Here is a 17405-nt window from a genome sequence, read left to right as displayed (position 1 = left end):
GAGGGAGAGGGGGGTTGGAGAGAAATGAGTGAGGGAGGAGGGGTTGGGAGAGAAATGAGTGAGGAGGGTTGGGAGAGAAATGAGTGAGGGAGGGTTGGGAGAGAAATGAGTGAGGGAGGGTTGGGATGAGAAATGAGCGAGGGAGGGGGGGGGTTGGGAGAGACATGAGTGAGGGAGGGGGGGTTGGGAGAGAAATGAAGTGAGGGAGGGGGGGTTGGGAGAGAAATGAGTGAGGGAGGGGGGGTTGGAGAGAATTGAGGGGGGAGGGGGTTGGGGAGAGAAATGAGTGAGGGAGGGGGGGGTTGGGAGAGAAATGAGTGAGGGGGGGGTTGGGAGAGAAATGAGTGAGGGGGGGGGTTGGGAGAGAAATGAGTGAGGGGGGGGGGTTGGTGAGAGAAATGAGTGAGGGGGGGGGTTGGGAGAGAAATGAGTGAGGGAGGGGGGTGTTGGGAGAGAAATGAGTGAGGGAGGGGGGGTTGGGAGAGAATGTGAGGGAGGGGGGGTTGGGAGAGAAATGAGTGAGGGGGGGGGGTTGGGAGAGAAATGGCGTGGAGGGAGGGGGGGTTGGGAGAGAAATGAGTGAGGGAGGGGGGGTTGGGAGAGAAATGAGTGAGGGGGGGGTTGGGAGAGAAATGAGTGAGGGAGGGGGGGGGGGTTGGGGAGATGAGTGAGGGAGGGGGGGTTGGGAGAGAAATGAGTGAGGGAGGGGGGGTTGGGAGAGAAATGAGTGAGGGAGGGGGGGTTGGGAGAGAAATGTGTGAGGAGGGGGGGGTTGGGAGAGAAATGAGTGAGGGAGGGGGGTTGGGAGAGAAATGAGTGAGGGAGGGGGGGTTGGGAGAGAAATGAGTGAGGGGGGAGGGGGGGGGTTGGGAGAGAAATGAGTGAGGGAGGGGGGGTTGGAGAGAAATGAGTGAGGGAGGGAGGGGGGGGGGGGTTGGGAGAGAAATGAGTGAGGGGGGGGGGGTTGGGAGAGAATGAGGTGAGGGAGGGGGGTTGGGAGAGAATGAGTGAGGGGGGGGGGTTGGGAGAGAAATGAGTGAGGGTGGGGGGTTGGGAGAGAATGAGTGAGGGAGGGGGGTTTGGGAGAGAAATGTGTGAGGGAGGGGGGGTTGGGAGAGAATTGATTGGGGGGGGGTTGGGGAGAGAATTGAGTGAGGGGGGGGTTGGGAGTGAATTGAGTGAGGGGGGGGGGTTGGAGAGAAATGAGTGTGGGAGGGGGGGTTGGGAGAGTTATGATGTGAGGGTGGGGGGGTTGGGAGTGTAATGAGTGAGGGGGGGGTGGGGAGAGAATGAGTGAGGAGGGGGGGTTGGGAGAGAATGAGTGAGGGAGGGGGTGTTGGGAGAGAAATGAGTGAGGGAGGGGGGGTTGGGAGAGAAATGAGTGAGGGGGGGGGGGTTGGGAGAGAAATGCGTGAGGGAGGGGGGGTTGGGTGAGAAATGAGTGAGGGAGGGGGGGGTTGGGAGAGAAATGAGTGAGGGAGGGGGGTTGGGAGAGAAATGAGTGAGGGAGGGGGGGGTTGGGAGATGAGTGAGGGAGGGGGGGTTGGGAGAGAAATGAGTGAGGGAGGGGGGGTTGGGTGAGAATGAGTGAGGGAGGGGGGGGTTGGGGAGAAATGTGTGAGGGAGGGGGGGGGTTGGGAGAGAAATGAGTGAGGGTGGGGGGGTTGGGAGAGAAATGAGTGAGGGAGGAGGGGGGGGTTGGGAGTGAAATGAGTGAGGGAGGGGGGTTGGGAGAGAAATGAGTGTGGGAGGGAGGGGGGGGTTGGGAGAGAAATGAGTGTGGGAGGGGGGGGTGGGAGAGAAATGAGTGAGGGAGGGGGGGTTGGGGAGAGAAATGAGTGAGGGGGGGTTGGGAGGAGGAAATGAGTGAGGGAGGGGGAGGGTTGGGAGAGAATTGAGTGGAGGGAGGGGGGGGGTTGGGGAGAGAAATGATTGAGTGGGGGGGTTGGTGAGAGAAATGAGTGAGGGGGGGGGGGTTGGGAGTGAATGAGTGAGGGGGGGGTTGGGAGAGAAATGAGTGTGGGAGGGGGGTTGGGGAGAGATATGAGTGAGGGAGGGGGGGTGGGTGGAGATATGTGTGAGGGGGGGTTTGGGAGTGAAATGAGTGATGGAGGGGGGTTGGGGAGAGAAATGAGTGAGGGAGGGGGGGGGGTTGGGTGAGAGTGATGTGGAGGGGTGGTTTGTAGAGATTGGAGGAGTGGAGGGAATGTGGTGGGGCAATCGGAGGGGTTGTGGAGAAGAGGGAGGGGGTGCAGAGATTTGGATTCAGGAAAAGTGGAGGTGCTCTTTGAGGAGGGGGACTCAGGAAGGAGAGGGGAGAACGGTCGGAAAGGGAGTGGGGGAAGGGAAAAGAGAAGGGAGTTTGGTGGGAAAGCGAAAGGTTGAGATGGGGAAGGTTGTAATCGGATAGATGGAGGAAAGGATGGGAGACTGAATAAGGGAAGGATGACTGAGCGAGACATTGAGACAAATGTGAGGGGAGGGAAAGGGGCTGGTTTAGCACACTGGGCTAAATAGCTGGCTTTTAAAGCAGACCAAGGCAGGCCAGCAGCACGGTTCAATTCCCGTACCAGCCTCCCTGAACAGGCGTCGGAATGTGGGGACTAGGGGCTTTTCACAGTAACTTCATTTGAAGCCTACTTGTGACAATAAGCGATTTTCATTTTCATTTCAGCGTGGGAAGTATAAAGCCATTTAAAACTTTGGCGGGATTGTAATATCCCGCCAGGCAAGACAGGCTGTAAAACCCAGGCCAATAAGAAGGATGAAGCATCCATAGCTAACTGGAAATTAAGGATAATTTATTTCATGGTACCATCACTGACGGCTGGCTTTCAAGTCCCAGGTTTTTACTGAAAATCCACCAGCTGGCATTTGAACTGATGTCCCCTTGGTATTAGCCAGGCCCTCTGGATTATTAGTCCAACAACATTATCACTATGCCACTGTCTCACCACTAAGAGAAAAGGGGGAGATTGTTTTCCGCTTGTGAGGGAATCTAGAACTAGTTTCAGAATAAGGGGCACCCATTTAAAATGAAGATGAGGAACTTCGTCTCTCAGGGTTGTCAAATACATAGAAACATACATAGAAAATAGAAACAGGAGGAGGCCATTCGGCCCTTCAAACCTGTTCCGCCATTCATTCTGATCATGGCTGATCATCAAATTCAATACATTAATCCTGCCTCCCGCCCCCTCCCACCAATATCCCTTTAGCCCCAAGTGCTATATCTAATTCCTTCTAGAAATCACACACCGTTTTTGCCTCAACTATCTGGTAGTGAATTCCACAGCTTCACCACTCTGGGTGAAGAAATTTCTCCTCGCCTCAGTCCTAAAAGGTTTACCCTTTATCCTCAAACTATGACCCCCTAGTTCTGGACTCCCCCACCATCCGGATCATTCTTTCTGAATCGACCCTGTCAATCCTGTTAGAATATAAATTACTACGATATTCCCTCTCGCTCTTCTAAACGCCAATGAATATAATCCTAACAGACTTGGTCTCCCCTTATGACAGTCCCGCCATCCCAAGAATCTGCACTCTCTCCATAGCAAGAACATCCTTCCTCTGATAAGGACACCAAAACTGCACAGAATACTCCAGGTGTGGCCTCACTAATGGCCGAGACAATCACAGTAAAACATTCCTGTACTCCAATCCTCTTGCGATGAAAGCCAATATATAATTTGCCTTCTTTACTGCCTGCTGTACTTGTGTGCTTACTTTTAGCGACTGACGCACAAGGACCCAAGGTCTCGCTGAGTAGCCACCTTTCTCAATTTACACCTGTTGAAATAATAATGTCTTCCTATTTTTAGCTACCAAAGTGGATAATCTCCCATTTATCCACATTATACTGCATCTGCCATGCATATGCCCACTCACTCAGCCTGTCCAAATCACACTGAAGCATCTCTGCACCTCCTCACAGCTCACTCTCCCACCCACCTTTGTATCATCTGCAAATTTGGAGATAATACATTTAGTTTCCTCATCCAAATCATTAATATATAATGTGAACAGTTGGGGTCCTAGCACAGATCCCTGCCGTACCCCACTAGTCACTGCCTGCCAATCGGAACAAGACCCGTTTATTCCAACTCTTTGCTTCCTGTCTGCTAACCAGTTTTCTATTCATCTCAAATCACCACCCGCAATCCCATGCACTTTAATTTTACATAGTAATCTTCTATGCGAGACCTTGTCAAAAGTCTTAAAGTCTAAATAAACCATATCCATGGGTTCTCCCTGGTCAACTCTACCAGTTATAGCTTCAAAGAATTACAGTAGATTTGTTAAGCATGATTTCCCTTTCATAAATCCATGCTGACTTTGTCTGATTATACCTCTGCTTTCCAAATGCTGTGTTATGAAATCCGTGATAGCAACTTTCCTATCACCGATGTTCTCTGTTTTCTCTCTAGCTCCCTTTTTGAATAGCGGGCTTATATTAGCTACCCTCCGGGCGGCACGATGGCACAGTGATAGCATTGCTGCCTGGTGACCTGGGTTTGATCATGGTCCCAGGTCACTGTCTGTGTGGAGTTCTCCTTGTGTCTGCGTGGGCCTCACCCCCACAGCCCAAAGATGTGCAGGGTAAGTGGATTGGCTACGCTAAATTACCCCTTAATTGGAAACAGTTTAAAAAAATTAGCTACCCTCCAATCTGTAGGACCCATCCAGAGTCTAAAGAATTTTGGAAAATGACCACAAATGGATCTACTATTTCTAGGGCCATTTCCTTATGTACTGTGGGATGAAGATTATCAGGCCCTGGAGATTTAGCCGCCTTCACTCCCCCGTTTCTGAATATATGGGGCCTACATTTGTTTTGTCAATCTTTTATTCTTTACATACCTGTAGAAACCCAGTTTTTATGTTCCCTGCTAGCTTACGTTCATGTTGTATTTTCTCCTTCTTAATCAATCCCTTGGCTGCCTTTGCTGATTTTTATTTAAATATAAATGTTTTTGATTGGATTTTGTACAAGTTATAGATCCAGGTATATGCCTTGCAAAGGAAAACACATAGGCTCTAGGAAATATAACCGGATGGGAGGGGTCTTTCCTCCCCTCTCTTCTATTCTCTTTTTACAGATCATCTGACTAGGGTGGAGGGGCTCATGAATGGTGCCTCCTAATGCTTTTTACATTCTTTTGTGCAATTGCTTCGGCATCGGCCATTGGTCGTTTCCCCTTCCCGTTTTATTTCGTGTTCTCTCGCTGTGCTCTGGTTGCTGCCACTGTTGTCTTCCCCTGTGCTCTCTCTCTCTCTCTCTCTCTCTCTCTCTTCCCCCCCCCGCGTTTTTTGTTCTCTTATCTGTTCCCCCTTCAGGCTCCCCTTTTTTGTTCTCTTCCCCCTTCACTGCTGCCCCCCCATTCTTTCTTGCTGAGTTTTGCTACCTCACCTTGCTCCCCCCTGGGTCCTCCCTCTCTTTCTGTCTTGTCCTGGCTATTTTTCCCTGGCTACTTATTTATTTATGTCCCGGAACAGTCGGGTGAATGGCTCCCATGTTTTGTGGAAACCCTATTCCGACCCACGGGTGGCGAATTTGATTTTCTCTATTTGGAGAAATTCCTATAGGTCGGACAGCCAGTCTGAAGCTTTAGGTGGTGCTGCTGACCTCCAGCCGAACAGGATTCTACGGCGGACGATCAGCGAGGCAAAGGTAAGGTCGTCGGACCTCCTCCCTACGAAGAGATCTTGCTGGTCTGAAACCTGAAAACCGCCGCTTTCAGGCATGGCACCACCCTCATCCCCACCAACTTGGACATAGCCTCGAAGAAGGCTGTCCAGTACCCAGCAAGTCTGGGGCAGGACCAGAACATGTGGCCGTGGTTGGCTGGGCCTCCTTGGCACCGTTCTATCCTCCACCTCCGGAAAGAACCTGCTCATTCGGGTTCTGGTCGTGGGCTTTATGGACCACTTTTAGCTGCGTTAGGTTGAGCCTTGAGCATGTGGAGGTAGAGTTGACCCTGTGCAGTGCTTCGCTCCAGAATCCCCACCCTATTTCGAACCCCAAGTTTTCCTCCCATTTCATCCTTGTGTCCAGTTCGGTGTCTGCTCTCTCTAGCAGTTGTTTGTACATGTCACTACCGTTCCCTCTGCCTAGGATGTCTGCGTCCAGTAGCTTCTAATAGTGTCTGTTGTGGTGGTCGCGGGTATGTCCTTGGATCCTGCCGTAGGAAGTTATTAAACTGCAGGTAGCTGAGTTTGTTGCCCATAGCTAGTTGGAATCTCTGCGTCAGTTCGTCCAGGGTTGTGACCCTACCGTCAGTGCATAGGTCACCTTTGCTGAATTTTAAACTGTTCCCAATCCGCAGGTCCATGGCTTTTTTTTCCTCAATTTGTCTGCTTCTTCTTTAAATCTAGTACTACCTCTAATTTCCCTTGTAAGCCATGGTTTGGCCACAGTTCCCTTTCTACTCTTGCGCCAAATAGGAATAAACAACTTTAAAAAAATAAATTTAGAGTTCCCAATTAATTGTTTCCAATTAAGGGGCAATTTAGCATGGCCAATCCACCTACCTTGCACACCATTGGGTTGTGGGGGCGAAACCCACGCAGACACGGGGCGAATGTGCAAACTCTACACGGACAGTGACCCAGAGCCGGGATCGAGCCTGGGACCTCAGCGCCGTGAGGAATAAACAACTTTTGGAGTTCACTATTCATTCCTTTAAAGTCTGCCTTTGCCTATCTACTGTCCTTCCTTTCAGTAATGTTTCCCAGTCCATCGTAGCAAACTCAAGCCCCATACCATCATAGTTACTTATGGACTTTTCTACCCCTTTGGAATTCTTGAACTTCTTTGGAATTTTCTACCCCTGCGAGCTGTGACGGTTGGGTCATTGAATATGTTCCTGTCTGAGATGGACACTGTTTTTGAACTATAACGGAGTCAAGAGTTATGAAGAAGGCAGAAAAGTGGAATTGAGATTATTAAATGGTGAAGCTGACTAGAGTGACTGCATGGCCTACTTCTATTATTTTATATTCTTCTGGTTTAATCTCAAGCACATACACACACACAATTCGAGCCTTGTCAATATACAGGTGAACAGGGCACTGGCTTGCAGTCCAAAGCTCCTGATCACACAACTGCGTATTGAAGAGGCAGCCACCCCCGTCTTAAAATTCTCAAACAAAACACTGCCCTTAGAAGGATGTCCATATGGGTGTAATGACATGATTTAGTGATCTGAAACTAATATTGCCTGCCAACAAATACAGTCACATCAAGAACTTGCTTGATTGTGCACTTGCTCTTAACGCCACATCCTCCTGAGCAGAAACAACAAGAATAAAATGCTACACTGACTCATTCGCCCTTTACCTACAGCTTAGTGGCAGCACTAAGTTAACAGGTGCACTAACAGCACAGATGGCGGAATTATACCCTGAGTCTTTTCTTTTCCTACAGGCGCCCAAGCTGACTGCTGGTCTGGGGAGGTGCCCAGGCTGACCACTGATCTGATAAGGTGCCAACGGTTTGCTGGATGGAGGAGGTGAGTGATACATTGCGAATGACCATTATTGATGTCTCTCTCTACCCTTCTGGCATTAGTGCGCGTTAATTGATTACTGCTCTTCCCAAGCTGGGTTTTCCCCCAGTTGGGGTGGCTTCTGGAAAGGGAAAGGACCCAGAAAGGAGAGTAGAAACCAGTGCTTGTGCTGAACTATTGTATCGCAATAAAACTATTGTGAATCAGTGGATGTTTCCTGTTTCCTAATGGAAGAATGGATATTCACTGGTCTAATAACCATTAATGAGACTAGCTTTCAATCCCAGATTTCATGAATTGAATTTAAATTCCACCAGCTGCCACGTTCCAGGACAATAGTCTATATCTCTGGATCACTAAAATAAAAGCAAAATACTGCACATTCTGGAAAGCTGAAATCAAAGCCGAAAATGCTGCAGGTCTGGCAGCATTTGTGGAGCAAATTTTTTTTTCTTCAAATTTTAGAGTACCCAATTAATCTTTTCCAATTAAGGGGCAATTTAGCATGGTCAATCCACCTACCCTGCACATCTTTGGGTTGTGGGAGCGAAACTCACGCAAACACAGGGAGAATGTGCAAACTCCACATGGACAGTGACCCACGGCCGGGATTGAACCTGGGACCTTGGTGCCGTGAGGCAGCAGTGCTAACCATTGCGCCACAGTGCTGCCCCTGCGAGAAACAGAGTTAATGTTTCAAGTCTGTCTGACTCTTCATGGCTGAAGAGAGGTAGAAATGTAATGGGTTTTATACTGTTGAATCAAGGGGGTGCAGCATAATAGAATGTCAGGAGTAGTACAGGAGAGATTTGACAAAGAGTCAGTGGGCCTACCAGTACAGTTCCTGTTGGTGGATTTTGGAAAGGAGGCAGAAGCGGACTCTGTGGAATTGGGGGGACTGTGAAGCTGGAAGCTGTGGAGGGAAGATCTTCCTTCCCTGACCTTCTATTTTGTTCACCTGCTCCAGCCCCTCTTCAACAGTATAAAACCCATCATATTTCTACTTCTCTTCAACTGTGAAGGCGAGTCCTTCGGACTGGTTTCTTTTTCCACAGATGCTGCCAGACCTGCTGTGTGTTTCCTTTTAATATTTGGGCTACTAGTCCAGTGACATTACCACAACACTACCATCTCCCCATGTGATGTACCTCTGAATTTACACATTCACGACTCAATACTGACCACCTATGAAGAACTGTACAGTGCAGCGGGTTAGACATTTCATCCATATCTAGCCCAAACTGATGGGAGGAAATCTCCCGAGCTGTAATGATCCTTTGTGAAATGGGTTTGCGCAGTCACAGTCAAATGTCTATTGCATGAGACTAGCTCTATTGCCAGCTGTTTCATGGGCACCATTAAGCTGTTCTCAAGTTGGTGTGAGGAACTTGAGGTAAACAGTCTCTCCTCCATGCTCCATTCTACTTGTTGCCCACGGGTTGGTTTGCTAAAGCTTTCTTTCTGTTGCAGGCCCTCAACAGGACCATCCAGGAAGAACTGGATTGGGGTGTCCAGCAGATGCAGACTGGGGTCCTCCAGCTTAAATTGTCACCAGAGCAAGGTACGCCGTCAGGGACACCCTGTCCCACAGCCAAGTGCTAGTGGGTGGTAAGAGGGCCTGGGTCACAGATATTTCAGTAACAGGACCTGTTTATGAGGTGTGTCACTGATCAACCCCCCTGTGCTGTTGTCTCCCTTCATTTCCCCACCCCTGTCCCCCTCGCACACTTTATTTTCTCTTCCCTGTCCCCCTCATGGCTTTGTTTTCTCTCCCCCATCCCCCTCGTGCTCTCTGTTCTCCCCGTCCCCCTCGCACACGCTGTTTTCTCTTTCCCCCTCCCCCATCTGCCTCTTGGGCACATTCCCCCCTCTCTCTGTCTCGGCGTTGTGAATAAAGTTGTTTGTTCTTGAAAAACAAAGTCTTGCAGGTGTCAGAAGAAACAGTAGCAGTCATTAGGCCCTACAAGCCTGCACTGCCATTCAGTTACTTTATGGTTGATCTGATATTGGCTGTAACACAACTTTTTCCACCCCCCCCTCATAACCCTTGACTCCCTTGTCAATCAAAATTCTGTTTAACTCAACTTTGAATATATTTAATGATGTAGCCTTCCATGCTCTCTGTGGAACAGAATTCCAAACACCTACTCTTCCTTTTAAAACATAGTGAAGGGAATTGAAAAGCTCATTGAGAGAATGGGGAATGTTCAAGTTGCTGGATGGTCTAACCACAGGACGGATTTGAAGAAATCAGGAACTCGGAAAATAATTCCACAATAAATGCATTAGGCAAATTGAGACGGTTGAAAATCAAACCAGAATAAATGTGGCACCGTTTCTGGGACGAGTTGGTAGTTTCCTTTTTAAAATGTCTTGTCACTAAATGACCAGTTGTTTTTATTGCACCAGCTCTGAACCACTCCCCAGCAGCAACTCCGCAAGCCAGTTCCACTGACTGTGGGCACATAGCACATGAGGAATGCTCCAGAAGTCCCGACCAGCCACCGAGTGGCTTCCAGTTCAGTTTCGCTGTGGCTCAGGGAGTGAGTGATGATCCCACTGAAACACACCCAGCTTATGGCCGCCTGAATTTTGAGACCGCCGACACCAGGAAACAGCCACAAGCTGGGGGTTGTGATGCTGTGAATGAAGATTCTGATCAGGTTGTAGAGGAGGAGAAGCTGAAAATCTTTACAAAGGCTAATAGCCAAGAGTCCGATTTTAAGTTTAATTTTTCAATCCCTGAGGCCGATGCGGAACTGCAGCCGGGTGAGTGTACAAGACAACCTGTGCCTGCAGTTCAGAACATAGAAGCAAAGGCAGATCCCATGCTGCCAAGCCATCAAAAGGCCAAACAGCTCATGGCTTCCAGACCCTCACAGAAAAATAAAAATAAAGCACGGAGCAGTAAACTCACAGCTGAACCCATGAAAGGTGGAGAGAGGCAGAGCGGTGAGAGTGATGGAAGAGAGAGGAACTCCACAGCTCACAGAGAAGGACAGTGCCTGGTAAGGACACACGGGCAACTACCTGGGGAATCTGTGGCTCTTGGCTTGTTATGGGGAGGGAGGCACATTGATTTCTAGATTGAAATCATGTATTGAACAACTGGTCTCAGCTTTCTGCTTTATAGATCAGAATCCCCCACAGCATAAAACAGCTCTTGCTCAGCAGGCAATCTCATTTTGATGTGAGAAATAGAAGTATAATAATGGACACTTCTTGATTAGAGTACAGATGGATTGATGGGACAGTGTAGAGGGAGCTTTATTTGCCTGCTCTGCCATTTGATAAGTTCACGGCTGATCTGATTCTCATTGTGGCATAACTACTTTCCTGCCCCCTCCCCCGTAACCCTGGACTTCCCTATAGTTCAAAAATCTGTCGAACTCACAGCCTTGAATATATTCAATGACCCAGCCTCCTCTGTTCTCTGTGGAAAAGAATTCCAGAGTCAAATGACTCGGAGATGAAACCTACGTGTCACTGAAAGTGGCAACGCAGGTGGAGAAGGTAGTCAAGAAGGCATACGACTTTCTTGCCTTCATCGGCCGGAGCATTTGAGTTTAAAAATTGGCAAGTCATGTTGCAGCTGTATAGAACCTTAGTTAGGCCGCACTTGGTTCGGGTCTCCACACTATCAGAAGGATGTGGAGGCTTTGGAGAGGGTACAGGAAAGATTTACCTAGTCTCTGATCTACTCTTGTAGCCACAGTATTTATATAGCTGGTTAAGCTCAGTTTCTGCTTAGTGGTAATCCCAGAATGTTGCTTGTGGGAGATTCAGCCATATTAGTGCCATCGAATGTCAAGGGAAGATGGTTATATTGGTTATATTCTCTCTCCTTATTAATGGTCATTACCTGGCACTTGTGTGACATGAACGTTACTTGCCACTAATCAGCCCAAGTCTGAGGAGTTCTGAATGGTACTGCGCATCATCTGCAATCATTAGTAAACATCCCCACTGGCAGCACAATGGCCCAGTGGTTAGCATTGCTGCCTCATGGCGCCGAGGACCCGGGTTCAATCGTGGCCCCGGGTCACTGTCCGTGTGGAGTTTGCACATTTTCCCCATGTCTGCGTGGGTCTCACCCCACAACCCAAAAAGATGTGCAGGTTAGGTGGATTGGCCACGCTAAATTGCCCCTTAATCGGAAAAAAAAGAATTGGGTACTCTTTTTTTAATTAAAAGAAAAACATCCCCACTTCTCACCTTTATGGAGGGTGGTCATTGAAGCAACTAAAGTTGCTGGGGCCTAGGACACTACCTTGAGAAGCTCCTGTAGCGATGTCCTGGGACTGAGATGATTGGCATCCAACAATGAGGCATGATCCCAGCCAGTGGAGAGATTTGCTCTCCCCCACCCCCCCAACTCCCATTGGCTTCAGTTTTGCTGGGGCTCCTTGATGCCTCACTTGGTTAAATGCCACCTTGATGTCAAGAGGTGTCGCTCTCGCCTCTTAACGTCAGCTCCTTTGACCATGTTTGGACCAAGAGTGTAATGAGTTCAGGAGCCAAGTGGCCTGGCAGAACCCAAACTGAGCATCTGTGAGCAGGTTATTGTTGTGTAAGTACCACTTGATAGCACAGTTGATGACTACCATCACTTTGATCATCGAGAGTAGACTGATGGTGTGGTAATTGGCTGGATTGGATTTGTCCTTTTTGTGGGCAGGATTACCTGGGCAAGGTAATTTTCCACATTTTGTGGTAAATGTAGACGGGAGCGGCTTGGTTAGGTGTGCAGCTATCTTTAAAGCACAAGTCTTTAATACCATTGCAGGGATGTTGCCAGAGCTCAGAGCCTTTGCTATATCCAGTGCTTTCAGCCGTTTCTTTTCTCTGGATCCGCCTCATGTGGGAGACGGATCAGAGCCAGTCTGGATAAAAGGGGCATTTTAATGTCCTGCAGCCTTTGGCACACAGTGACTTTGCTCCATTGTGGGTTAAACCATTTGTTTTCATGGTGATGTCCATGCTTATTGGAGCATTCCTTGTTCGAATGTCTCAATTTGATCTCAGTGTTGCTGTAAATTCTTGATATTTTCTCTTCCAGTCTTCAGAAGAGCAACTGCGGAGGGAAGTGGACTGGTGTATTGAGCAGCTGGAACTTGGGCTGCGCACTCAGAAAGCCAAACAGAAACAAGGTGTGTTCAAGGGGCTGCAGTACTCTGAATGGGATTGTGATGTTAGTGGCCTTTTCCCATTTATTTCCTGATCTGTAAACTGCTCTCTAAGGGGTGAGGTATCATGTACATTACTCAAACAGTACATGCTGCTACTGACATGCAGCAGGATAGATACTTTAAATCAATGATACAGTCTAGAAGGAGGCCATTTGGCCCATCAAGCTTGTGCTGAATTTCAAAGAGCAACCCCTCTCTTTCTCTATACCCCTTCAATTTCTTTTTTTTCATAGGGAATCTTAGAATCACTACAGTGCAGAAGGAGACTATTTGGCCCATCGAGTCTCCACTGACCCTCTGAAGGAGCACACTAGCTAGGCCCAATCCAATCCCCAGCAATTTAGCATTGCCAATCCACCTAATCTGCACATCTTGGACTGTGGAAGGAAACCGGAGCACCCGCAGGAAACCCGGGGAGACCATGCAAACTCTGCACAGTCACTCAAGGTCAGAATTGAACACCGGTTGAACACAATTGAACTTCAAGTATTCATCCAATTCTCTTTTGATGGTTACTATTGAATCTGTTTTGATCACGTTATCAGGCAGTGCATTCCAAATCCTAACCACTCACTGCATAAAATAAGCTTTTTCTCATGCCCCCTTTGTTTTTTTTGCCAATCACCGTAAACGTAGCCCTCTGGACATTTATGCTTTGACCATTGGAAACACTTTCACTTTATTTACTCTATCTAAACCCTTCATTTTGTTTTTATTATAGAAATTTAAGAGTACCCAAATTTTTTCCAATCAAGGGGCAATTTAGTGAGGCCAATTCACCTACCCTGCACATCTTTGGGTTGTGGGGATCAGACCCACGCCGACACTGGGAGAATGTGCAAACTCCACACAGACAGTGACCCGGGGCAGGATCGAACCAGGGTCGTCGGTGCCCTGAGGCCACAGTGCTAGCCACTGTGCTGCCCTTAAATCCTTCATTTTAAACACTGCTGTCAAATCTCCACTTAGCCTTCTCTCCTCCGAGTAGGTGGAATGCTGGGTTTATTCTTCTTTCAAACACTTCTCACATGATAGAGACCAATTTTTCATTGTCAGTGGACCCTTCAGATAAAGGGTACCATAGAATCCCAACAGTGCAGAAGGAGGCCATTTGGCTCATCGAGTCTACACCCTATCTTGGCCTACGTCCCTACCCATTCCAGTAACCCCACCTAATCTTTTGGACACTATGGGACAATTTAGCATGGCCAATCCACCTAACCTGCACATCTTTGGACTGTGGGAGGAAACTGGAGCACCCGGAAGAAACCCACGCAGACATTGGGAGAACATGCAAACTCCACACAGTCACCCAAGGTCAGAATTGAACCCGGGTAACAAGGGTTCTACTTTGGGGAGAGATACACAGGCACCTCGCCTGTTGGTCAGTAAAAGAACACATAGCAGTTTCATGCAAGCATCCATTAGCTTGGTCACTTCATTTCTTTCTGCTCCTCTCATTCTCCAAAGCTGCAACACAGAGTGGAAATTAGACTAATGAGTTGTCAGCTAACTATCTGCTTCGCAGGCCCCTTGCTGTACTGGGTAGAATAGGCAATGGTGATGTGTAAGGGCAGAGAATGGATACTGAGATGCTTTTTGTTTTACAGCTGATAGGGCTCTTAACGCACTGAGAACCCTTCGCAGTGAGAAAGCACCGCTTGTGAAGAAGCGTCAGGTGATGAGGTCAATTTTTGGAGACTACAGGAAAAAGATGGAGGCGGAGTGGCAGAAACAGTTCAAATTCATGCTTGCAGGTCAGAGGAGCTACCCTGGTACAGTCAAGGGATGTGGTCACATAGCTCAGTGGGAAGGGTAAAGTGACAAGCTTTGTGCTGGGGTGGGTGCCAGTGATTGAGTTTGAATGCATGTGTTGTATTTGTGAGACCGGCCGTGGGCAGTAAGTTGTGATGACATTGACTGAGACTGAGTGACAGGGTTGTGGAAGAGTGGGCCATGGGCTGGATGTTGGGTTAATAGTAATTTGCTTTTCTCACTTCCAGCTACAAAATCTGCCAACATCAAACCAGTTGGATTGCAGTCAAAGAGCAAAGTTTTCCGAAAATCAATGAGCAAATTGACAAAGGACGATACTGATCCTGAGTCCAATGTATGAGAGAGTGTGACCAAAGACCACTTTGTTTAATTTCTCCTGAATAACATACGGTAATTGGAGTGTGTATGATGACAATCTCTGCGTCACAGACCTGGGCTAGGGAGCCTGCATCTGAGGATCCCTTTTGGAGTTTTCCACTCAAACCTCGTGCACAGAACTCTCCACACAAACAGATACACTTGTTTCCCCGGTGGCAGATGCTCCTGGGCTATAAATTTGAACTGGTCATTTGCCAATTAGAGATTGATGTATTCGGACCGTGCTACTCTCCCAGTTCAGGAGCTTTGTTAAAATCTTTGGTGAATTGATTCTACCTCAGTTTCTGCCAAATCATTTACATGAGAGATAGGAGATGTACTTGGGAGCTGGTCTTTCCACACTCTCAAGCTCCGAATATTGTCCAATCTAAGCTACTGTCACAATCGGACATATAGAGAGAGTTAGTCAGGGTGGGAGTATGTGAAGAAGGCTGCTGCAGAATTCTGGTTTACTAATCACTTTGTCCTCATGCTGCCATTGCTATGGATTTCCATTTGCCCCATTATCAGCTATTGTTTCACATTAGCAGTGTTAAGGACAGGTTTAACAGGCAGGAAAGTGATTTCCGTGGCTCAATTTGGAACCTTGTACCTGTAATAAGGACACATAAGAATGTTGTCCCTGCAGCCCTTATTTTTTGGTTATTTTGAGTTGACTGTGTTCATTCCTATGGAAGTCAAGTAGCCTCTGCCTGTTTGTATTCATGTGCTTAAGTTGAATAAATGAACATTTTCTGTCCTCAAGTTAATTCTGGTGCATTCACTGCACTCCCATGTTCTGCATGGCCCAAATCCAAGCAGCCAAAATGAAACCACTGCAACCTTGTGGTCAGATGCTTATTACTGTTGGCCATCAAACACCTCCAGAAAGGGTTAAATACACAATAAAGCTCCCACTATACTGTTGCATTAAACACACAGTGAAGCTCACTACATCAGAATGGGCAAACCTTTTGCCTGAAGGCTACCTCTGGATATGGAAATTGTTTGGGATGGGGAAGAGTGGCCATAAAGACTCAAGAAACAAACAATTACAAAGATAAATTTCACAGGGCTAAATCGCTGGCTTTGAAAGCAGACCAAGGCAGGCCAGCAGCACGGTTCAATTCCCGTAACAGCCTCCCCGAACAGGCGCCGGAATGTGGTGACTAGGGGCTTTTCACAGTAACTTCATTTGAAGCCTACTTGGGACAATAAGTGATTTTCATTCATTTCATTTTCATACGTTTATTATGATTATACCATCCTAATAATATACAGTTAAGACACCAAATTTTTGACACCTTTTCTTGGCTTAATATGACCAATGAGGTTGGCTGCCCCTCTTCATAAATGGTGCCAAAGTCACTCTTTTCCTCTCTCCACAGATGCTGCCTGACCATATGCCTCCAGCATTGTGTTCTTTTTTCAGATTTCCAGTAACTGGAATATTTCACTTTCGCCTCATATAAATGCTGCTTTACTGTGATGTCTGAAAAACACAAAATCCTAACCTAAACCCTGCACTCTTCACTTCCTTCAATATCCAAATCCCTTGTCCACCAGTAGAATTGTAGATCAAGTTTTTGCTGGCTTATAAATGTGCTACCATCTGGTGGTTCTTTTCAATTATCCTAAAGCTAGCTGTATCCTCTGATTGGCAAAACTTCTTTATTTACCCAATCAATATCCTTCATGATTTTGAACACCTATTATATCTATCCTTTGTTAAAGGTAAATAAAACCAGCTTTTCTCATCTCCCCACTGAACCCCCTTAAACTGAAGTTCCACCTCCCTGGTATCATTACAAATATGGCTATAGGAATTCATAATATAAAACGTTGGCAGGACACACACATCGATGCAAGTTTTTTATATATTCTAGATATAACCCTTCTTCTGGGTGTAAGCACACTTTGATGTATTACTATGCCAATGCACACCTGAAGATTACCAGGTTCAAATCCAGGACTGTCAGCACCCATGACACAGACCTCAACAAGGATTAGCCCCTTCAATGAGGGAATAAAAATAAATGGGGAACAAAACCACAAGAGTTGAATTGACTTTTCCTATGGGTATTGTAAAATAATTTGAAGTTCAGAAATTACTTTGAACATACTTGCAAAAGCCAAATGAAAATAAAAGCTACAATGTAACAGTAATGTAAATAGCCACTTACCTTGGTGTTGTTCCATCTGCTGCTCCATGCACCCTCACCTATTTTGGCATGGCAGCCACACGTGCTCCCAGAGAAAAGCCTGCCTCTGGCCTCCGAAACATTGGTCAACTCCAACTTACCCTGAAATACTTTTGTTCTCCTTGAGGACATCCCTTGAAACTCTCCAGGATAACTCCTGATACCAATCAGCCAGGTTTCAGGAAGTTGGACATGTACATTCGGCTCACACTGCAACTGCCCGTGCTTTCACTAGTGCAACTACAGTGGCCCGCGTGCTATTGTTTGCCCAGACTTGTTCTACACCAACTCCACCAAATACTCCCGGGACAAGTACAGCATGGGATAGAAAGAGTAACATTCGAACATTCCCAGGAGAGGTACATTACAGG

At 47.4% G+C, this 17405-nt stretch overlaps 1 protein-coding gene across 1 annotated transcript; it reads left to right on the top strand.

The window, feature by feature from the left end:
- Positions 1 to 5333: 5333 nt before the first annotated feature.
- On the top strand, positions 5334 to 15598 carry LOC140407687 (uncharacterized). Its single transcript, XM_072495005.1, has 7 exons — positions 5334 to 5674; positions 7430 to 7514; positions 8982 to 9072; positions 9921 to 10519; positions 12571 to 12661; positions 14311 to 14457; positions 14704 to 15598. The coding sequence occupies exons 2-7, from the start codon at positions 7506 to 7508 to the stop codon at positions 14814 to 14816; spliced, it is 1050 nt and encodes a 349-aa protein (XP_072351106.1). The 5' UTR covers positions 5334 to 5674; positions 7430 to 7505; the 3' UTR covers positions 14817 to 15598.
- The last annotated feature ends 1807 nt before the right edge of the window (positions 15599 to 17405 follow it).

The sequence above is a fragment of the Scyliorhinus torazame genome, unplaced genomic scaffold (genome assembly GCF_047496885.1).
Source record: "Scyliorhinus torazame isolate Kashiwa2021f unplaced genomic scaffold, sScyTor2.1 scaffold_1810, whole genome shotgun sequence".
In the NCBI taxonomy this organism is placed as follows: domain Eukaryota; kingdom Metazoa; phylum Chordata; class Chondrichthyes; order Carcharhiniformes; family Scyliorhinidae; genus Scyliorhinus; species Scyliorhinus torazame.
This window is presented reverse-complemented; position numbering and strand designations above follow the sequence as displayed.

What these genes read in the sequence shown, in the direction of transcription:
- LOC140407687 (XM_072495005.1), top strand. An exon ending in ACAGAGAAGGACAGTGCCTG is followed by an intron (nt 10,520 to 12,570) that starts GTAAGGACACAC and finishes TTTCTCTTCCAG; the next exon opens with TCTTCAGAAGAGCAACTGCG. An exon ending in GTTCAAATTCATGCTTGCAG is followed by an intron (nt 14,458 to 14,703) that starts GTCAGAGGAGCT and finishes TCTCACTTCCAG; the next exon opens with CTACAAAATCTGCCAACATC.